Source organism: Sinocyclocheilus grahami, unplaced genomic scaffold (assembly GCF_001515645.1).
Source record: "Sinocyclocheilus grahami isolate Dianchi unplaced genomic scaffold, SAMN03320097.WGS_v1.1 scaffold835.1, whole genome shotgun sequence".
Taxonomy (NCBI): domain Eukaryota; kingdom Metazoa; phylum Chordata; class Actinopteri; order Cypriniformes; family Cyprinidae; genus Sinocyclocheilus; species Sinocyclocheilus grahami.
In genome coordinates this window covers 207,606-226,933 of record NW_015506014.1, presented here as the reverse complement: position 1 = coordinate 226,933, position 19,328 = coordinate 207,606, and the positions used below count along the sequence as shown (strand labels likewise).

Below are 19,328 nucleotides of genomic sequence, written 5' to 3'. Positions count from 1 at the left end.
CAGGGGCATCTGCTGCTTTCACTGAAGTAAAGTGGACGCCCCTGAACTTGGGAGGGCGCCGGGCGAACTGAATCGCATAGCCGAGCCTGACGGTTCGAAGGAGCCATCGAGACGGGCTGGGTAGCTCTAGCCAGGCTCCCAGACACCGCGTAAGTGGCATCAACGGAACTACAGGCGTACCCGCAGTGGGGCAGCGCGGAAGAAAGCAGACGTCTCGTAGACGGTCCGAGGCGGGGTCTGGGTGTGTGTAACACTGACCTGCGTTTGAGCAGAGGGTGCGTGGGTAGTCTGTTGGTTCATCCTCCCGATCCGCCCACTGCTGCTCACTGGCGAGAGAGGAGGGTGAGTGTGATACGGCTCTGGATCGCCCACAACCCCCCGTCCCCTCAGGGGACCCAGAGATAGAAGAAATTGCTCTTTTGTCGAGTATTTGGGTACTGACCGCGAGGTCAGTGGCGGAAAAAAAGGAAACAAAAGATTCTCTGCCCGGCCCTGTGCAGAAGAGCAACTCCCTCCATCTCTGGGTCGCCCGTCTCAGGCCCTGATTCAGTCAACTTGACCACAGAACTCGGTGTATGTATGAAATATATCTATAGAGAGTGAAATGTCTACTTAATAAACGACGATTAGTCGACTAATGCTTCAAATGAACAACTACTAGTCGACCCGAAAAATCCTTAGTCGAGGGCAGCCCTAATAATCAATAAGTGAGTTTATTCTTAAAACAAGAGCATCTATATATAAGGGTGGGTAAGAAAATTAAACCTGTTTTCCCTTTGAATTAAGATTATTGGCAATTATTTGCTCTTGTCTTAATCATAAACTCACTTAATTTTGAAACATTTTTCAGAAAACAAGTCTTAATGAGTGCCATTTTACTGTATTTTATCTTGATTTAATAATGTTTAAATACTTGTACTGTAAAACAAGACAAGAGTACTGAAGAAAATCACTTTTTGCAGCGTTGTCATTGAGCAAATCAGTTCATTATGGTTGTGGAGTACCATGTAAATTCATTGGAATATGATCATGGTAATCGTTCTTGACCATCATATTGAACCACAGTACTTTTGTCGAAGTCTATGGTAACCATTTGTTTCCCTGTTTATTCCAAACGAGGTCATAATAATCTCTTTCTAATTATAGCGATATAAACTTCACATATGTATCCTCTTCGGATGCACAAATAAGGACGAGAAAACATGGCGATGGCGAGACTGCTCTGTCATCTCATCTGCTGTCATCTCATTTAATTAGCTTCTCGTTCTGCTTGATGTCGCCCCACGAGCTTTAGACCGCAGGACAGATTTAATCACGGAGACCTGCTCACCCTAGAAAACCAACAGATAGCGGCTCGATATCAAACCGAGACACGGTGGACGCAGACCCAGATTGGTTATTTTCAGCCCCGTTTATATGCAAATGCAGGAGATGAACAGATGTCCGACCGTGCAGAGCACATTGCACTAAAAGCCTGAATTAGAAGCCTGCGTGAGCTCTCTGACTATTTTCAGCGAGAATCTAATCAATAGCTTATTATCATTGAGCGTGTAAACATTTTCTATAATTGCATGACTTTATGGATGCACCGAATGATTGGAAAGACTCCAATTATAGAAGATGCTGAAACTTTAAATGATTGTTTTTAACTTGACTTTGAAGTTGTTACATGTGAGTGTACACATCTGAATTTAGGCCATTTATGATGTAGATGAGTTTGTCTCTTCATAAGATTTGGAGAAATACAGCATTCCATCACTTGCTCACCGATGGATCCTCTGCAGTGAATGGGTGCCGTCAGAATGAGAGTCCAAACAGCTGATTAAAACATCACAGTAATCCACAAGTAATCCACTCCAGTCCATCAAGTAATGGAGTTTTTATGAAGTGAAATGCTGTGTGTTTGTAAAACATCCATCCAAGACTATAATTTCTGGCCAAAATATGAGGTATAATCCATAATAACGCTTCATCCAGTGATTAAGTCCATCCCCAGTTGTCCTCTCACTTCAAAATTCACCAAAATAAGTTTTTAGAGCTGTTTTGAATTGTTTTCGCTTGTAAACCATGCTTGATCTGTGCATATTTCTCTCCTGATTCAGTCAAAACGACTTTTCCTCTTGAGGAAGCAATATTATGGATTATGAAGTTTAAATTGAAATTAAAATGATGAAATTATATTTTTTTCTTACCAACATGCATCTTTTCACTTTAGAAGATGTTAATTGATGGATTGAAGTGGTGTGGATTACTTGTGGATTATTGTGATGTTTTTATTAGCTGTTTGGACTCTCATTCTGACGGCACCCATTCACTGCAGAGGATCCATTGTTGAGCAAGTGGTGTAATACTATATTCCTCCAAAATCTGTTCTGACGAAGAATTAAAATGTATCTGCATCTGCATCTTAAAATGGCCTGAGGGTGAGTGCATTTTCAGCAAATTTTCATTTTTGGGATTTTATATTGCACATCCTACTTCCAATAGCATATTATCATTAGCACATTTTGAAGTATCGCATCAGAAACAAGTGAAGAAATCTCCAAAAAAAAAAAGAAAATCCTTTAATTCGCAAAAAAAAGTTTTTTTATGATTGTTTTTTTAGATAGTTGTTCACTTGTGTGATAAAAGGTTAATGCGAATAATGGTAGATATGCAAAATATTTCTGTATAATGCTTATTTCCAAATGTTTATTGATATTCCAGATGTATCTGATATTCCAATTTTGTGCTTAAGTTAAATTAGTAGCTTTGGGTGGAAATCCAGCTATTGAGCATATAAACATTCTCTGTAGTTGCACGACTTCATGGATGCACTCAATGACTGGGCAACTTCAATTATAGAAGATATTGAAACTTCAGATGGTTGTTTTTACTTTGACGTTTTTGCTATTTCTTGTTCTGCAATCATCCAGAACCCTAGATGCCCATCAATTTCCAACTAGTCCAATTTTTGCCCCACTGTTGCCACCATGTTCACCAAAGCTTTAAACCCGACAAGATGGCCTCTTGAATTCCATGCATTGCTCGCATACATCGTAAACAGAGTTTATGATGCCATTAAAGCCCTGATGCCCAGATTTTTGAGCACAGGAACAAACGTCCCTAATGGATATGGACAAGTAAAGTAGTTTAGTTTTTCAGCATCTGAGCTGTCCTGTCGAAATATCGCATGGCACTATATAGGTCATTCCCTGCCGCGCTGAGAACCCGAGAGAGGAGGTGGAAGGCTGTAATGATGGAAAAACATATTTGCGAGTGTGAACTTTCAGCCCCGGCAGGACTTCAATCAAGAATTGACACCCACTCGCGGAGCCGTGTCAATAATACATAGAAACTTCACCCAGGAAATAAATGGGAGTTTGATATTTTGCCATATGGCTCCTACATTTTCGATTCAGATTTTATATATGCAAATGTTGTAGCTGACCTTGTTAGGGAAAGAAAAGAAAGTACGTCTGGTAACAAGCTCATTTGGGATTGCCGTCTTTGAGATCCGGGGATTTAAAGTGAGGAAGAATACAATTTGTACATTTTAATATATTTGCATATTTGGTAGACACTTTTATCCAAAGCAACACTGATATTACATTACACAAGTTTGAAGTTAGCAGTCAGCAGTCCGTTTTTAAATGTGCCATTGTAATATCTGTATTCACAATGGCTTTGTATGGTTTTGAAAAACAACAAAAAGTTTACATTTAATGACTTTTTAAAAAATAATTTTACTACACCACATTTTAAAGTGCACAAGTTTTTTAATATGTTTCAAGGAAAAAGTTTTTAATTTGTTTTTTTGTAACCCATGACATGTAACAACCTGAAGTGACTTTGCCTTTTCATACAGAAGTCAATTTATATTTTAATAGATTTATTTACCTCTCTATGACATAATTTCCTGTTTTATAGAAACTATGAGAAACAATGACGCAATTATGTGATATAATCACAATTACGAGAAATAAAGTATAATTTATGAGAAATGAAGTCACAGTTAGAAAATAATCACAGTTACAAGAAATAATGTTGCAATTATGAGAAATAATTTTGCAATCATAAAATATAGTTGCAATTATAACAGTAATGTTGTAATTATGAGATATAGTTGCAATTAAGAGAAATAAAGTCTCATTTATGAGAAATGAAGTCACAGTTACAAGATACTGTATCCAAAATTACAATAAATTAATTTACAGTTATAACAACTGCAGCATTATTTCTCATGATTAAGATTTTATTTCTCATAATTGCGACTTTATGAGAAATGCGACAGAAATCTCTATGACATAATTTCCTGTTTATATTTTTTAAAACTTTTACGATATTTTGGCAAAATGTCATTGCATACATTTTTAATATATATATATATATATTTGTATACAGATATTTGTAATATTTTATTAGAATTTCTATAGCTCAAACAGTAGAGCATGTGTTTTTTAAATAATAAAATAATAGTAATACAAGATTATGTCGTTTTACTTTCAAAGTCATTCTATGTAGGAAATGCATTTTTTTTTAATGTATTTCTGAATACATTAATAGTTTTATGTCACTGACCCATGTTGCACATCCCACTTTGGATGGAACACGGCAAGATGGTAGTCCAGGTTTTTTCAGATTATTTATTTATATAGTATGTCTGTATTCTGCAATACAGAATTAAACTGCATATAATTTATTACCAAATTAGCCCAAACCACTGCTAATAACCTTAGCGTCAGTCACCTGCTGGTTCAGTTCGTGTTTTAGATAAATGACGTGGTCTTAAAAAAGCAGTATTGTAATCTCCTTACTCAAATTAAGCTCCCGTCACATCAGCCTGTGTGGGAGACTTTACCGTCATCGTTCCTGGTGTTCCCAATTCCTACATCAAGAGACAGAGTTGTGTTTCTTAGAGCCATAGCAGACGAGCTTAGCATAAGCCACAAGGAAGAGGGATTTAGCACTCAAACGTTAGAAGATGCCTCATTGGTGCTCAGACGAACAGATAGTAGTATTTAACCTGGCTTGTGAAAATCTGTCTGAAAGTGGCATTTTTTAACGTCTTGTCACATTCTGTGTGGCAAAAAAATGCAAACATAATGCTAATAGAATGCTAATATGTGCAGAAGTTTAAAGGTTTGTTTAGTAATGTACCAAATATTAAAGAAGTAGTGAGTAGACTTCATTAAAACCTTAAAGTGTAACCACACACTCTCTGAGTGTTTTAAATCTTCTTATGGTTTTCCAGAGATGGAGGAGGGTAAAGCTAAGCTACGTTAAAGCTAAGTTGTTGAATGTTATATTACTTAGTTAGGGCGTTTCACATTAGTAATACTCTGCTGGAAAATCCCAAGTTGGTCTTGAAATTTGGAACATGGCAGCTGGTTTGTTGATGGTCTAAACAGGTAAACCACCTTGGACCATCAACCAACCAGCTGCCAGCTAGACAGGGTTAAGATTGGCCGTTTTTGGAAAGTGGTAGCTGGTCAACCAGCTAATGACTAACTTGGACCAGCTAGAAACTAGCTACAAGCTTGAGGGTTTTCCAGCAAGGTAAAGAATTGCATCTGTCTTATATGCTAAGCTTGTTAGTTCCAGTAATAAGTTCAAACATCTTTATTATTATCTGTAGAGACTTTGTGTTTTATGTATTTTTATGTATACAGTTTTATGTATTTTATAGAAATATGTTTTTGATTCAGATAAGCAAATAAAAAGATTGTAAAATTAAAGATGATATATTAGAATAAGAATAGACACACGTTACAAAAAATTTAAATGCAGTTGTGAGAAATGACAATTATGTATGAGATCTAAAATCACAATGGTTAGATATAAAACCCGTAATTATAAGAAATTAAGAGGTCGTTACGAGAATTGAGATTTAAATCATATTTAAATGAGATGTAGCCACAATTGAGAAATAAAGTCGCAATTATGAGAAATAATGTTGCAATTGTCATAAATAATGTTGTAATTATGAGATGGTTGTAATTATGAGAAATAATTTCAGAATTATGAGAAACCGTGTTGCAATTATGAGAAATAATGAAGTTATGAGATATAGTCGCTATTATGAGAAATTATGAGCAATGAGATAGTTGCAATTATGAGCATGACAAAATACTTAGTCGCAATTACAAGAAATATAACAGTTATAATAAAAACGCAATTACAATGAAAAAAAAAACTAAATAAATGCATTAATAATGAGAACAAAGCCACAGCTACAAGATACTGTAGTTGCAATTACATTAATTAAGAAATTAATTCACCGTTTCAATAAATTAAATAAAGTGGCAATTACAAGAAATGTAGTCACTGTTACAAAATAGTTGCAGTTACAAGAAATGATGTCACAAATATGAGATAGTTGCAATCAAAATAAATAGTCTTATTTATGAGAAATTAAGCCACACTTACAAGATACTGTAGTGGCAAAGATGTCATTATGACAAATGAAGTCAGCCACAAGATGAAGTTGCAATTACAGCAAATACAGTCACAGATACAAAATAGTTGCAAATTACGACAAAATAAATAAATAAAATTCCCAATTATGAGAAAAAAACACCCAGTTACGTGAATAAAAGTCTCAATTACAAGAAATGAGATATAAAATTACAGTTTTGTATTGCATTTGTGAGACAAAGTCTTATAATATTAAACCTATGTCTTGTTAATAATGTTGCAGTTCATGGTAATATTAATAGATTTCATATTTGTTTTTCTATTACTCTTGCATGATAAACAATTTTGACCTTGCATAGCGAAACCAGTAGCGAACCACTGCCCTGTAATAAATTACTTGTTTCAAGTGTGCTTGTTCAATTTATTCAATTAATTTTACTCTCTTCTAAATTCAGTCTTCTGCTCCTATCAGACCTACTGCATTATGAGTGCTTGGAGATACAAATGAGAACAAGCACATACCCGCACACCGAGGCACTCAATTATACGGCCTGCCTCTAGCAGCAGGACTTCATTAGCCTGTTTGTTGATGAGCTTCCTCATTGTTTTGCATGCACAATCATTTTCCACAGACCAGTATTAGAGACAGATATTATCACTCGAATGTGACTTCAACAGACCCCCAAGGCTCCAAATGATGGATTTTCAGTGTTTAAATGAGGACTAATGTGAACAATATAGAGAGAAAGCCACATCGAGTGTGTGTGTGTGCGCATGTATTTTATATAAAAATGTATATGTATTTTGCATTTTGTTGATATTTATTCTGAGAATCATGTAATTAATATCTCAATTTACTAATTCATTTTCTGTGTTTAGTGAAAGTTCAGAAAAGTGACCACCCGCACTGCTGGGACCCCTGTGTGAACTACTGCCATTCTCAACATCCTGGCCACTGTAAGACGTCGACATGGACCTCTGCTTCCAGTAACCCATCCAGTTCTCAGGATTACTGCAAATGTAACTACATTACATAATTTTTACACCATGCTTTATGAAGATGATTTGACTAAAGCCACATCGAGTGTGTGTGTGCGCATGTATTTTATATAAAAATGTATATGTATTTTGCATTTTGTTGATATTTATTCTGAGAATCATGTAATTAATATCTCAATTTACTAATTCATTTTCTGTGTTTAGTGAAAGTTCAGAAAAGTGACCACCCGCACTGCTGGGACCCCTGTGTGAACTACTGCCATTCTCAACATCCTGGTCACTGTAAGACGTCGACATGGACCTCTGCTTCCAGTAACCCATCCAGTTCTCAGGATTACTGCAAATGTAACTACATTACATAATTTTTACACCATGCTTTATGAAGATGATTTGACTTTTTTTTTAAATATATATATAGTTTTCACAACTGGGCATTTCACATCAGGAAGAAAATGTTCCTCATGTAGATTGTGTTCGTTTTTTAAGTTGATTGTAAAAATTTGAGCAAATTGTCGATGATGATATCCAGTCATTAAAATAAGACTACGCATATTTGGGAGTTTTGCATGAGAACAAAAAGAGTTTTCCAAATTTCGCTTGTGTTCATGTTGGTCATGCAAATTCACACAAATATTGCAAACAATATTTAGTATTTTAAATATGACTCTACACACACATATAAGTGAGAACATTTTCCTCACATATTTTGTTCACATTGATAATGCAAATTCGCATACATTTTGCAGATGATATCATTTAAATGTAATTTAAATAGGAGTCTGCATGATTTAACATGAGGGCGAAAACGTTTCCCTTGCAGATTTTGCCTGTGTTCAAGTTGGTCGCACAAAATTTCATGGACGATACCCAGTCATTAAATAGCAGTCTGCACATTTTTTCATGTGAGGGCAAAATATTTTTTGCTTTGTAAATTGCACTTGTGCTTCCAGTTGGTCACACAAAATTTCACAGATGATATTAAGTCGTTCAAATAGGAGTTCGATTGAGAGTTTGACATGAGGGCAAAGAAGTTTCCCTTACATATTTTTCTTGTGTTCAAGTTGGTATTGCGAATTCACACAAAATGTTGTGAACGATTATATAGTCATTTAAATGGGAGTCCGCACAGTTGGGAGTTTCTCATTAAGGCAAAAAAAAGTTTCCTTCACAGATTTGGTTTGTGTAGAGTTTGTCACATACATTTGCGTGACATTTCATGGACCAGTCATTGCAAGTTTTGCATGAGGGCAAAAATCTCCTTGCAGATTTCGTTCATGTTCTAGTTGGTCACATACATTTGCAATAAAATTAGAAAAAAATCTTAATTACAAAAAATGTTGCAATTATGAGAAATAAAATCCTCATCTAAAGAAGCAGTTAGTCCACACAATTGAGAGTTCTGCATGAAAGTGGAAAAGTTCACCTCGCATATTTCTCTCGTGTTCAAGATGTTCACGCGAATTTACTGCACTGGCCAATAGAAAGATTCTTGGTTTGAATGTGGCTTCTTTATAACCTGTGCGTCATATATCACTACAGTATAATAAGTATCACTAATATGACCCCACTTTTATTAGCATTTATTTAGCCTGGGTTTCCTGCACCAAAATGCCATTTTTACTGACCAAGTCCCATTTTCTTCAGATAATCTACCTCTCTAGTTGAAGTCATCCATCTTCATTTACATGTAAAATAGCATTACGTTAATATGGAATATTGTTCTTAACCCAGACATCCAACTCCCAGCGGTTGCCTCCAAATCCAATATAACGTCCCCTTAAATAACAAATGCTTAGTGGATAGATCTGCAAAGACTAGCAAGGAACCAATAGAATATGGATTATTAACCTGCAGTGAGCCGCTCAGTCTCTTGGACCATTTCCATCTCTTTGATTTGATGTTTTTAAATGCAGCTACACCGCCTGACTTTCTCTCTCCTTTCCTCTGTTCTCTCTAGCGGTAGTCTGCACTAACTTCTCTCCTGGGTCCACAACCACATCAGGCATGACCAGCCAGGGTTCCAGCACGCTGCCCCGGGCTGCTCCTCCCATGAGCCCACGGAACTCCATGCTAAAGAGACGACAAAGGAAAAAAGAGCACAAAAGCTCCTGTAGGTGACTGGATGGGTTTTCTGTTTGACATGGTCTAAAAGCAAATTATTACATTTCATGACATCTCATAAGTGACTGATTTGTAAACATCTACATGCTGTAAGCAGCTTTTAAATCCCTGTTGAAAAAACCAGCATATGCTGGTTAGGTATGTTTTGACGCTGGGATGCTGGTTTAAGCTGGTTTATGCTGGTCCTTTGCTGGTTTAAACTGGTCCTTTGCTGGTTTATGCTGGTCCATTTGCTGGTCCTTTGCCAGCACATGACAGGGTTAGATGACAGAGACGGTAACACATAGCACATACACATCTATTTTTATCTATCAGTTAAACTTTTAGTAGAGTTGGATGTTAGCATGTTACTACGCTAACAGCACAATACTCTTAGCCCTATCACAAAAACACAGTGAACACAAATATTGAGTAAATAGTCTACTTTTCATTAAATTGATTTTATTAGTTTTTATCTATCATAACGTTTCACGTTCACGTTTTTATATAGGTTTTGGAAAAAAAAGTTTCACTTTTAGGGACCATTCACACAGAATTTGTTTGACTGTTGCCCTCACATCTTGTGTCTTTTGCAGCATCTCACACATGATGTGGAGTTCAAAACAAACAAACAAAAAACACATTCTTTGTGAACAGCCCCTTAATGTTGTATGCATTTATGATATTTCTGTGGTGTTTTCTCTCTCTGTTTAGCTGTGTCTTTAGCCTCAAGTTCTGTGGGCCCTGGTGGTCAGATCGTCCACACCGAGTCCAGTGAGGTCACTCTGAGAGGAGACCCTCTAAATGGGTTTGGGGTTCAGCTGCAAGGTGGAATATTTGCGACAGAGACCCTCTCTGCACCCCCTCTTATCCGCTTCATAGAACCGGACAGCTCGGCCGAAAGGTACGTCCCAAATATTAACTCAACCGTGTACACAAAACACAGCCATCCATGCTCACTCAAGCACATATAAACACTATAAGGTGCCACAATGGACAGATATTCCATTAAAAACTGCATACAGATCTTGTAACGATATCAGTATTTTTTAAATGTATGCCTTATGACAGAGTCAGCGTACACTGACTTGGAGAGAGACACTTGAAAATGATCAAGCTGGATGTGATACTACCTCCGAATCTGGGTCAACACTCAGCAGGAAACTCACACTGCAAAAAAATCATGCCTTTTATCAGTGATGTTTAAGAAAGAGACTTACATTTTTTTATTTAAGAGGTTGAAATGTTTCTTTGTCACACTTTGTGCTCTTAAAGGGAGGGTAATGTTTAGGAAGGGTCTCCAAAATGAAACTCAGTCTGCTGGAAAGACAAATGAAAAAAAAGAATCTCTTTAACATCTCAAATGCTTTTTCCTAGACAGCAATGAGATTAAATGGAGAGCAGATGGATCCTAATTTGGGTCTCATGCATCTCAGATTTTTTTTTTTCCTGAGAAAAAGCCACCAGTAATTTCATGTCACATCTAGAGTTTCACAAGAGCTCTCAATAATGCCTCAAAGTGCGCTTGCCAAGATACCAAAGATTTCAATCAAAAGTCAAAAATCTCAATACGAACGCCAACATTTCTGGTCAAATTCTTCATAGACCAAATTATCTGCCCTATGCTATCCACATTCATTTTATAGCTCTAAACCTTTACTGTATGTCAACAGTCTCATTTGAGTTTCTTTTTATTTGACCAAATGACTTTAAGGAGAAACATCTAGTTGATACTAATTTTTGCTAACATTTTGCTTACTATACACTGTAAAAAAAAATCCCGTAAAAAAACTGTAAAATTAGTGTAAAATAACGGGCACATTAAATAACAGTAATTGTCCGTAATTCAAAAATACAGTGTTTTGCTGTCATTTTACATGAGATTTTCTGTATTTTCTTCAGCTTTTAATGTTCAATAAGGAGCTTTACTTAAATACTGTGGAAAGTTAAGTAAAAACCTGAAATTATCATTAAGGTTGAACACTTCTTTAATTCCAATAATCAGCCGTAAGTGCAAAACAGTGATTTAATCTCTTATTCACCTACCTGCAAGAATATTCCATCTTAACTGCAAGAATATACCAATATAGTTTGTTCAGAACTGCAATTTACTAATATTCTTTGTTCAAAACTGCAACAATATACCAGTATAAAGATTATCGCACAACTACAACAGTATAGCAACAGTTTGTTCATAACTGAAGTATAACAATCAGTTCACTTCAGTTAAGTATAACTGCTTAGTTCACGAGTTACTGAGACTCTGCTTAGAGTAAGCTGGCAGAAGAAAAATCTGTGCTGATTTGAGACAAATAAAGTGAATCCAAGGCGTAATTTGTGAGTGGAATGACATGCATGCACTGCTTTTTGCTTGGATCGATACTGTCGCAACTAATTTTATGAAATATTATATTATTAATGCTATATATACATATATATATATAGAGAGAGAGAGAGAGAGAGAGAGAGAGAGCGCGCGCCGATAAATTGGTGTTATGTGGAAAAAAATCTTCAAAAAATATTTTTTTGGGGTGTTATGTACATTGACATTTTTTTTATGTGATTTTACACTGGATTTGTAAATGTACATTCTATTTCTGTAATTGTAAAATTTTTAACTGTATTTCAAAAATACATGAAAAAAACTGTAAAATAAAATAGTAAAATTCTGTAAAATAACAGTTGTTTTTTTTTACAGTGTATTATTAAGTCAAACATTTCTCATCAAATTTGGTTTAGTTTTACTAATGTTATCCACATTCCTTTCATAGCTCTAAACTCTTACTGTATGTCAACAATTTTCTCATGGGTCTTTTTGTATTTGTCCGAAGAAATTGTAGGAAACTAAATTGCTACAAAGGTGCCATTTCAGCTGTTTTGCTAACATTTGGCTAGCATTTTGCTAACTATAGCTCTTCTTACTGTATGTCAACAGCGGTCTCATGGGTCTCTTTTTATTTCAGATTCTTTTTATTTTTATCTTAAACATCTGAGACTAAGTTGATACAATCACACACTCTTTCCAAAGACATGTCAGCAAACCCAACAAAAACAAAAGCCTCAATGGAGCCAAACTCAACATTTTACTGTATTTGCTGCCACTGGATAAGACCCTAAATTGACTTTCCGTAATTTTGTTCAGATTTGTAATTGTCAGTTTCTGTTTGTTTTTGTAGCTCAGTGCGTGAGTCATTCCTTGTGTGAGATTGTTGTTGCTTGAAGCGAGTGATCTGATTTGTGTTGTACTGTGGCAGTGTGTGACATTTGTGGTGTTTGGGCTGGAAGTCGAACTACCCACTTAGAACTGCACACAACTTTTGGTTATCTTTCTCATAATAACCTGCAAATGACTTTAACCTGCAAAACACTTTGACTTTGCAAATTATAATTTTTTGCTCTGATTCATTAATCATAATTATAGCCAAACAATAATTTGTGGTAATAGATTAAAGGTATGCAAGATAATCTTGTATTATTGTAATATTTACAAATATATCTTAAAAATAATGTAAAAATAAATACATAAATAAAAAAAAAAAATCTAAAATAAATAAATAAATAATAATAATAACAACAATAATAATAATAATATGCATACACACTGCTGATCAAAAGTTTGGAAAAATAATTGTTTTAATATTTTTGAAAGTCTCTTATGCTCACCAAGGCTGCATTTGCTTAATTAAAAATACAGTAAAAACAGTAATATTATCAAACAATATTACAATTTAAAATAACTGTTTAAATATATTTAATATAATATATAAGAAAAAATACTATAATATAAATGAGCAAGATAAATAAATTAGTAACAGTAATATAAGCAAAGTGTTACAGTATTGATGGCTTGTGTCATTTAAGTTAAATTTATGCAAGCTCACTTTTTAATTTACTAATTTGCATTTATTTTTGTAAAGTCATATCACGTATTGTAAAAACTGCAGGGTTTTTCCTGTTGCTTTCCTGATCTGTTATCATCCCAAAAAACATTTAAGCCATTCCCTCTGAATCTTTTTTGGGGGAGATTTTAAGATCCCTCTCTCCCTGGCCTATTTTACCATTCTCGGTTTCGCTTCTCAAACTCGCCAAGATGCAGTTAAACTTTATATCCCCAAACGCACGGAAAATAAACCCACACAAATGTTTTGACATCCACTCCGGTCATTAAACACATCTGCGTATGGGTTTTCCTGATGGAGCATGTCCGTATCCAGACCACCCGATGCGGGGCGTCCCATCTCGTGCGTGTCATAGAGTTACATTAGCCCTGATCAACAGAGCCTCATTTTTCTGAGGAAGTGTTTACGCGGCTCTCGCAGGCTTTCCGTGGGCTTGTTTATGAGCTCTTGGGTCTGTCTGGTTTCTTTCCATCTGACGTTCCTCTAAAGCTTCTTTACGGCATAAACACTGAGGGATCATGGGCCATTAAACTTGTATTATACTTGCATGAGGGCTGATTTGAATCACAGGCTTTGCATTTGTACCACATTCACTCCATCCATCAGTGAAAAGACTCTTGAACATTTCTGTCAGAGTCACTGCTTGAGTGTTTTAACGCAATTCTTATCTTATCCTTCAGATGTCTGAAACATGTTAAAATGCTGTGCTTGGTGTATAGTAATGTGTATGAGAAACTTTGAGGCGAAGAAAAGAGTTGAAATCCGATTTGAACTGAATCTCCTGCAGGAACAACAAAGCTCAACTGTTTATATATATATATATATATATATATATAAGCAATATCACACTCATAGATATGAGATATGGCTGTATATCGGCACGGCTGTGATTCAGCCGTAGGTAATCACAGCGTGCCGATATACAGCCTTATTCCATGGTCTGTCTGAATACTGGATTCTGATTGGCTGGCAGGGATGCAGTAAAACCGTTTAAAGGTAGTTCCAAGTCAGTTTAATCACCGTTCTATATTAATGCGCTGCTTTAATTGATGCACACTAACCAACACACATTACTCGTACACACACAGAACGAGAGTTGGAGATCGCAGATCTCTGAATACTGGATTCTGATTGGCTGGCAGGTATGCAGTAAAACCGTTTAATGCACAGGTAGTTCCAAGTCAGTTTAATCACCGTTCTATATTAATGCGCTGCTTTAATTGATGCACACTAACCAACACACATTACTCGTACACACACAGAACGAGAGTTGGAGATCGCAGATCGCACATAAACTTTGTGTCAGCACTTCCCCGCGATTTATATGAATAAAATAGCCTAGATACTTGATCGCTACATTATATTCCTCAGCAACGAGGTGTAAAATTGCTGTTTTTGAAGTAGCCTAATTAGTTGTTTGTAGAGAGAGACGCGCAGATGCAGGTAATGCACACACAACTGTCCTTTCTTTCTTTCTTTCTTTCTCTCTCGATAATTAAATGAAATAAATGCTATTATTCATTCAAATAAATATGATCTTACCGCACTATTTCAGTGTCTGAATTGAAGCGGGCAGAATGCTAGCGCTAACGTGCCGTAACTGACGAAAATAACTGTCATTTTTACATATTCAGTCAAATATTGTGCTGCAAAGAGCAATACTAGTTTTAACTTGTCTATAACTTGGTAAATGACCATGGAATAAGTGGGATAATCAACAGCTAGCCGTGCTTCGCGTCGGGCGGTTCTTTGCCTCCACGTCATGCATTTAAAATCCTTTAATGCACAGCTAGCCGTTGATTATACCTTTCTTATTAAATACTATTAATTATATAAAATATTATTTATTGAATAATAATATTTAATAATAAACAACAACGGCCTTCAAAAAAGTTGCTAGGCAATTCAGTCAAAAGCACAAAGGCAGCGCTCTGATATACAGCATTGAATTTACATAAACATGAGATTTTGCCAAAACTATCTTCTCTGGAACAAATAATAGATTAATGAGACCAAAGACTGTCTGTTAGATTTACCCAAAACGAATTACATCTCATGTTTAACCACTACAGAGACATCAGAGCCAGCGGTAAATTCCAGAAGATCTGGCCGAGGTGAGGCGCTCTCCGGGCGGGTTCATGAGCGCAGACGATCTGGAGCTCACGGCTCCGAAAACTTCAAAACAAATTTTCAAATAGACGTTATCTTTATTAACAAACTGTACATTTCAGCTATAAACAAGTACATTATCGCCTGATAACCTCTTAAAACTACAATCCGTGACACAAAAATAGTAATATTCTCAATTTTACACTCACAACTGCTGCTTCTGTCACTTCTCCTGTGCATTTATTCAGTCGCAGAACGACTGAGAATGGGAGACGTTTCAGACGCGTGTTCCACTTCACTTCAGCACCAGTCGCGAGTTAAACGAGTGCAGAAATGGTACTGTGCTCTTCATATCAAAGAGCGAAATAAACTATGTGCATGCAGTGTCGTGGTCAGTTAAGTCATGAAGTTACCAAAAAGGTGATTAAAGCTGCCTTAAAACTGTGCATGCATGTAATATATTTTATATGAGTCACATTTAAGAACATGTCTCTGAAATGGTTTTCAAAACTGTCGTGGAGCAGGCCGATATACAGCCTTATTCCATGGTCTGTCTGAATACTGGATTCTGATTGGCTGGCAGGTATGCAGTAAAACCGTTTAATGCACAGGTAGTTCCAAGTCAGTTTAATCACCGTTCTATATTAATGCGCTGCTTTAATTGATGCACACTAACCAACACACATTACTCGTACACACACAGAACGAGAGTTGGAGATCGCAGATCGCACATAAACTTTGTGTCAGCACTTCCCCGCGATTTATATGAATAAAATAGCCTAGATACTTGATCGCTACATTATATTCCTCAGCAACGAGGTGTAAAATTGCTGTTTTTGAAGTAGCCTAATTAGTTGTTTGTAGAGAGAGACGCGCAGATGCAGGTAATGCACACACAACTGTCCTTTCTTTCTTTCTTTCTTTCTCTCTCGATAATTAAATGAAATAAATGCTATTATTCATTCAAATAAATATGATCTTACCGCACTATTTCAGTGTCTGAATTGAAGCGGGCAGAATGCTAGCGCTAACGTGCCGTAACTGACGAAAATAACTGTCATTTTTACATATTCAGTCAAATATTGTGCTGCAAAGAGCAATACTAGTTTTAACTTGTCTATAACTTGGTAAATGACCATGGAATAAGTGGGATAATCAACAGCTAGCCGTGCTTCGCGTCGGGCGGTTCTTTGCCTCCACGTCATGCATTTAAAATCCTTTAATGCACAGCTAGCCGTTGATTATACCTTTCTTATTAAATACTATTAATTATATAAAATATTATTTATTGAATAATAATATTTAATAATAAACAACAACGGCCTTCAAAAAAGTTGCTAGGCAATTCAGTCAAAAGCACAAAGGCAGCGCTCTGATATACAGCATTGAATTTACATAAACATGAGATTTTGCCAAAACTATCTTCTCTGGAACAAATAATAGATTAATGAGACCAAAGACTGTCTGTTAGATTTACCCAAAACGAATTACATCTCATGTTTAACCACTACAGAGACATCAGAGCCAGCGGTAAATTCCAGAAGATCTGGCCGAGGTGAGGCGCTCTCCGGGCGGGTTCATGAGCGCAGACGATCTGGAGCTCACGGCTCCGAAAACTTCAAAACAAATTTTCAAATAGACGTTATCTTTATTAACAAACTGTACATTTCAGCTATAAACAAGTACATTATCGCCTGATAACCTCTTAAAACTACAATCCGTGACACAAAAATAGTAATATTCTCAATTTTACACTCACAACTGCTGCTTCTGTCACTTCTCCTGTGCATTTATTCAGTCGCAGAACGACTGAGAATGGGAGACGTTTCAGACGCGTGTTCCACTTCACTTCAGCACCAGTCGCGAGTTAAACGAGTGCAGAAATGGTACTGTGCTCTTCATATCAAAGAGCGAAATAAACTATGTGCATGCAGTGTCGTGGTCAGTTAAGTCATGAAGTTACCAAAAAGGTGATTAAAGCTGCCTTAAAACTGTGCATGCATGTAATATATTTTATATGAGTCACATTTAAGAACATGTCTCTGAAATGGTTTTCAAAACTGTCGTGGAGCAGCCCAGCACTGTCTCCCTCATCTAACACACCCGGTTCAACTCGTCAGTTCATTAGTAGAGGGTGTCGATGGGGTGGGGGGGCGAGTGGAATTTTATAGAGAAATCAGTATTGGTATCATTGATACTGGTCTTCAGTCATAAAAAAAAGATGCCATTAAACATATAAAAAAATATACTGTTTTTGTGTTGTTTGTACATTAATTTGAAGATTGAATGTGAAATTATTGCAATATAAAAGTATATTTAATGTTTAATTAAATTAATGTTTAATTTAATGTTAGGTTGGATTAATCGCGATTAATTTCAGAAAAATGTGCGATTAATTTAATTAAATTTTTTATCGATTGACAGCACTAATATATATATATACACATGCACTTAATATATTAATAGTATATTAAGACACTTAAATAGAACACTTATGAGAGACACTCTGCCACTGGATGCTGGGAGTTTTTACACTTGTTATTGAATCTCTTAAAATGTTTTATTCCATCTGCACAAAATATTCTCTCTGAACGTCTGGCTCACGCTCATGCTGGATCCAGATAAGAGTTTCCATTTTTGCTTGAAACTTGTGTGTGTGTGTGTGTGTGTGTGTGTGTGATATGCTGAAACACTGTACTCTTGATGTGTTTTCCCATCTTTCTACAGCCAGTAAGAAACCAGGAGAGCCTCTTATCATATCTGACATTAAAAAAGGCAGCATGGCACACAGGTATGAACAAACACTTAACAATACTGGCAGAAACACTTAGGAATGGAAATGTTTATGAGCCTATAAATATACTTTCTTTGTTAAATAATTAGTTTTGCCTCAAATAGATATTCAAATCTTTTACTAACTTTTTTTAAATTCATTTTTGCATTATATATAAAATGTTTTTACTCTTAGAAATATACATTCTTATATACATTTTTGTATAAATATAAGATAATTATTTTGCCCCTTAGTAATACAAATTTTATTTTTATTATATTATATTTTCTGATATATATATATATATACACTATAATAATATAATCATAACATAACATCTTTTATTTTTTATTATATTATTCTATTTCTAAAATTTATTATTATTCATTATTATGCAATAATATTTATTGCATTTATATTAAATATAAAGTTTTATATATTTATCATTATTTTACTACATTTATCTTTATATAATTGTTTATATTTTATTATATTTATATAATTTTTCCTAACCCTAAAATCCTATTTTGTTATCCTTTTTTTATATATATATATTTTAATTGTTTTTACTTCTTAGAAATACGAGTCTTAAAAAAGACTTTATTATACTTACCATCATACATTTATATTTATAATATAATTTATGATATTATAATGATCATATTTGGAATATGTAAAATATCAACTGAAACATCTGATGCTGAAATATTTCACGTATTATAATTATTATAGATGCAGGAACAAAATGCAAAATATGCATTTGTAATATCCTGTAGGGGGAGACAAACTCCATATATGTTTTACTGCAGGGGTGCCCAAACTCAGTCCTGGAGGGCCACTGTCCTGCAGAGTTTAGCTCCAACCCCAATTAAACACACCTGAACCAGCTAATCAAGCTCTTACTAGTCATACTAGAAACTTCCAGGCAAGTAAAGTTGGAGCTAAACTCTGCAGGACACTGGCCCTCCAGGACCGAGTTTGGGCACCCCTGTTTTACTGTATAACTGGGAAGTAGTGTGCTTTCTTTTTGTGCTTATATATATATATATATA

At 35.5% G+C, this 19,328-nt stretch overlaps 1 protein-coding gene across 1 annotated transcript in view; it reads left to right on the top strand.

Moving 5' to 3' along the window:
- The window catches only part of grip2b (glutamate receptor interacting protein 2b), a 156,266-nt gene that overhangs the window by 118,451 nt on the left and 18,487 nt on the right, over positions 1–19,328 (top strand). Inside the window, exons 10-14 of the mRNA XM_016247423.1 lie at positions 7,276–7,416; positions 9,353–9,505; positions 10,210–10,399; positions 12,672–12,679; positions 18,231–18,294. Coding sequence (XP_016102909.1) covers positions 7,276–7,416; positions 9,353–9,505; positions 10,210–10,399; positions 12,672–12,679; positions 18,231–18,294 — 556 coding nt within the window. The remainder of the gene's footprint in view (positions 1–7,275; positions 7,417–9,352; positions 9,506–10,209; positions 10,400–12,671; positions 12,680–18,230; positions 18,295–19,328) is intronic.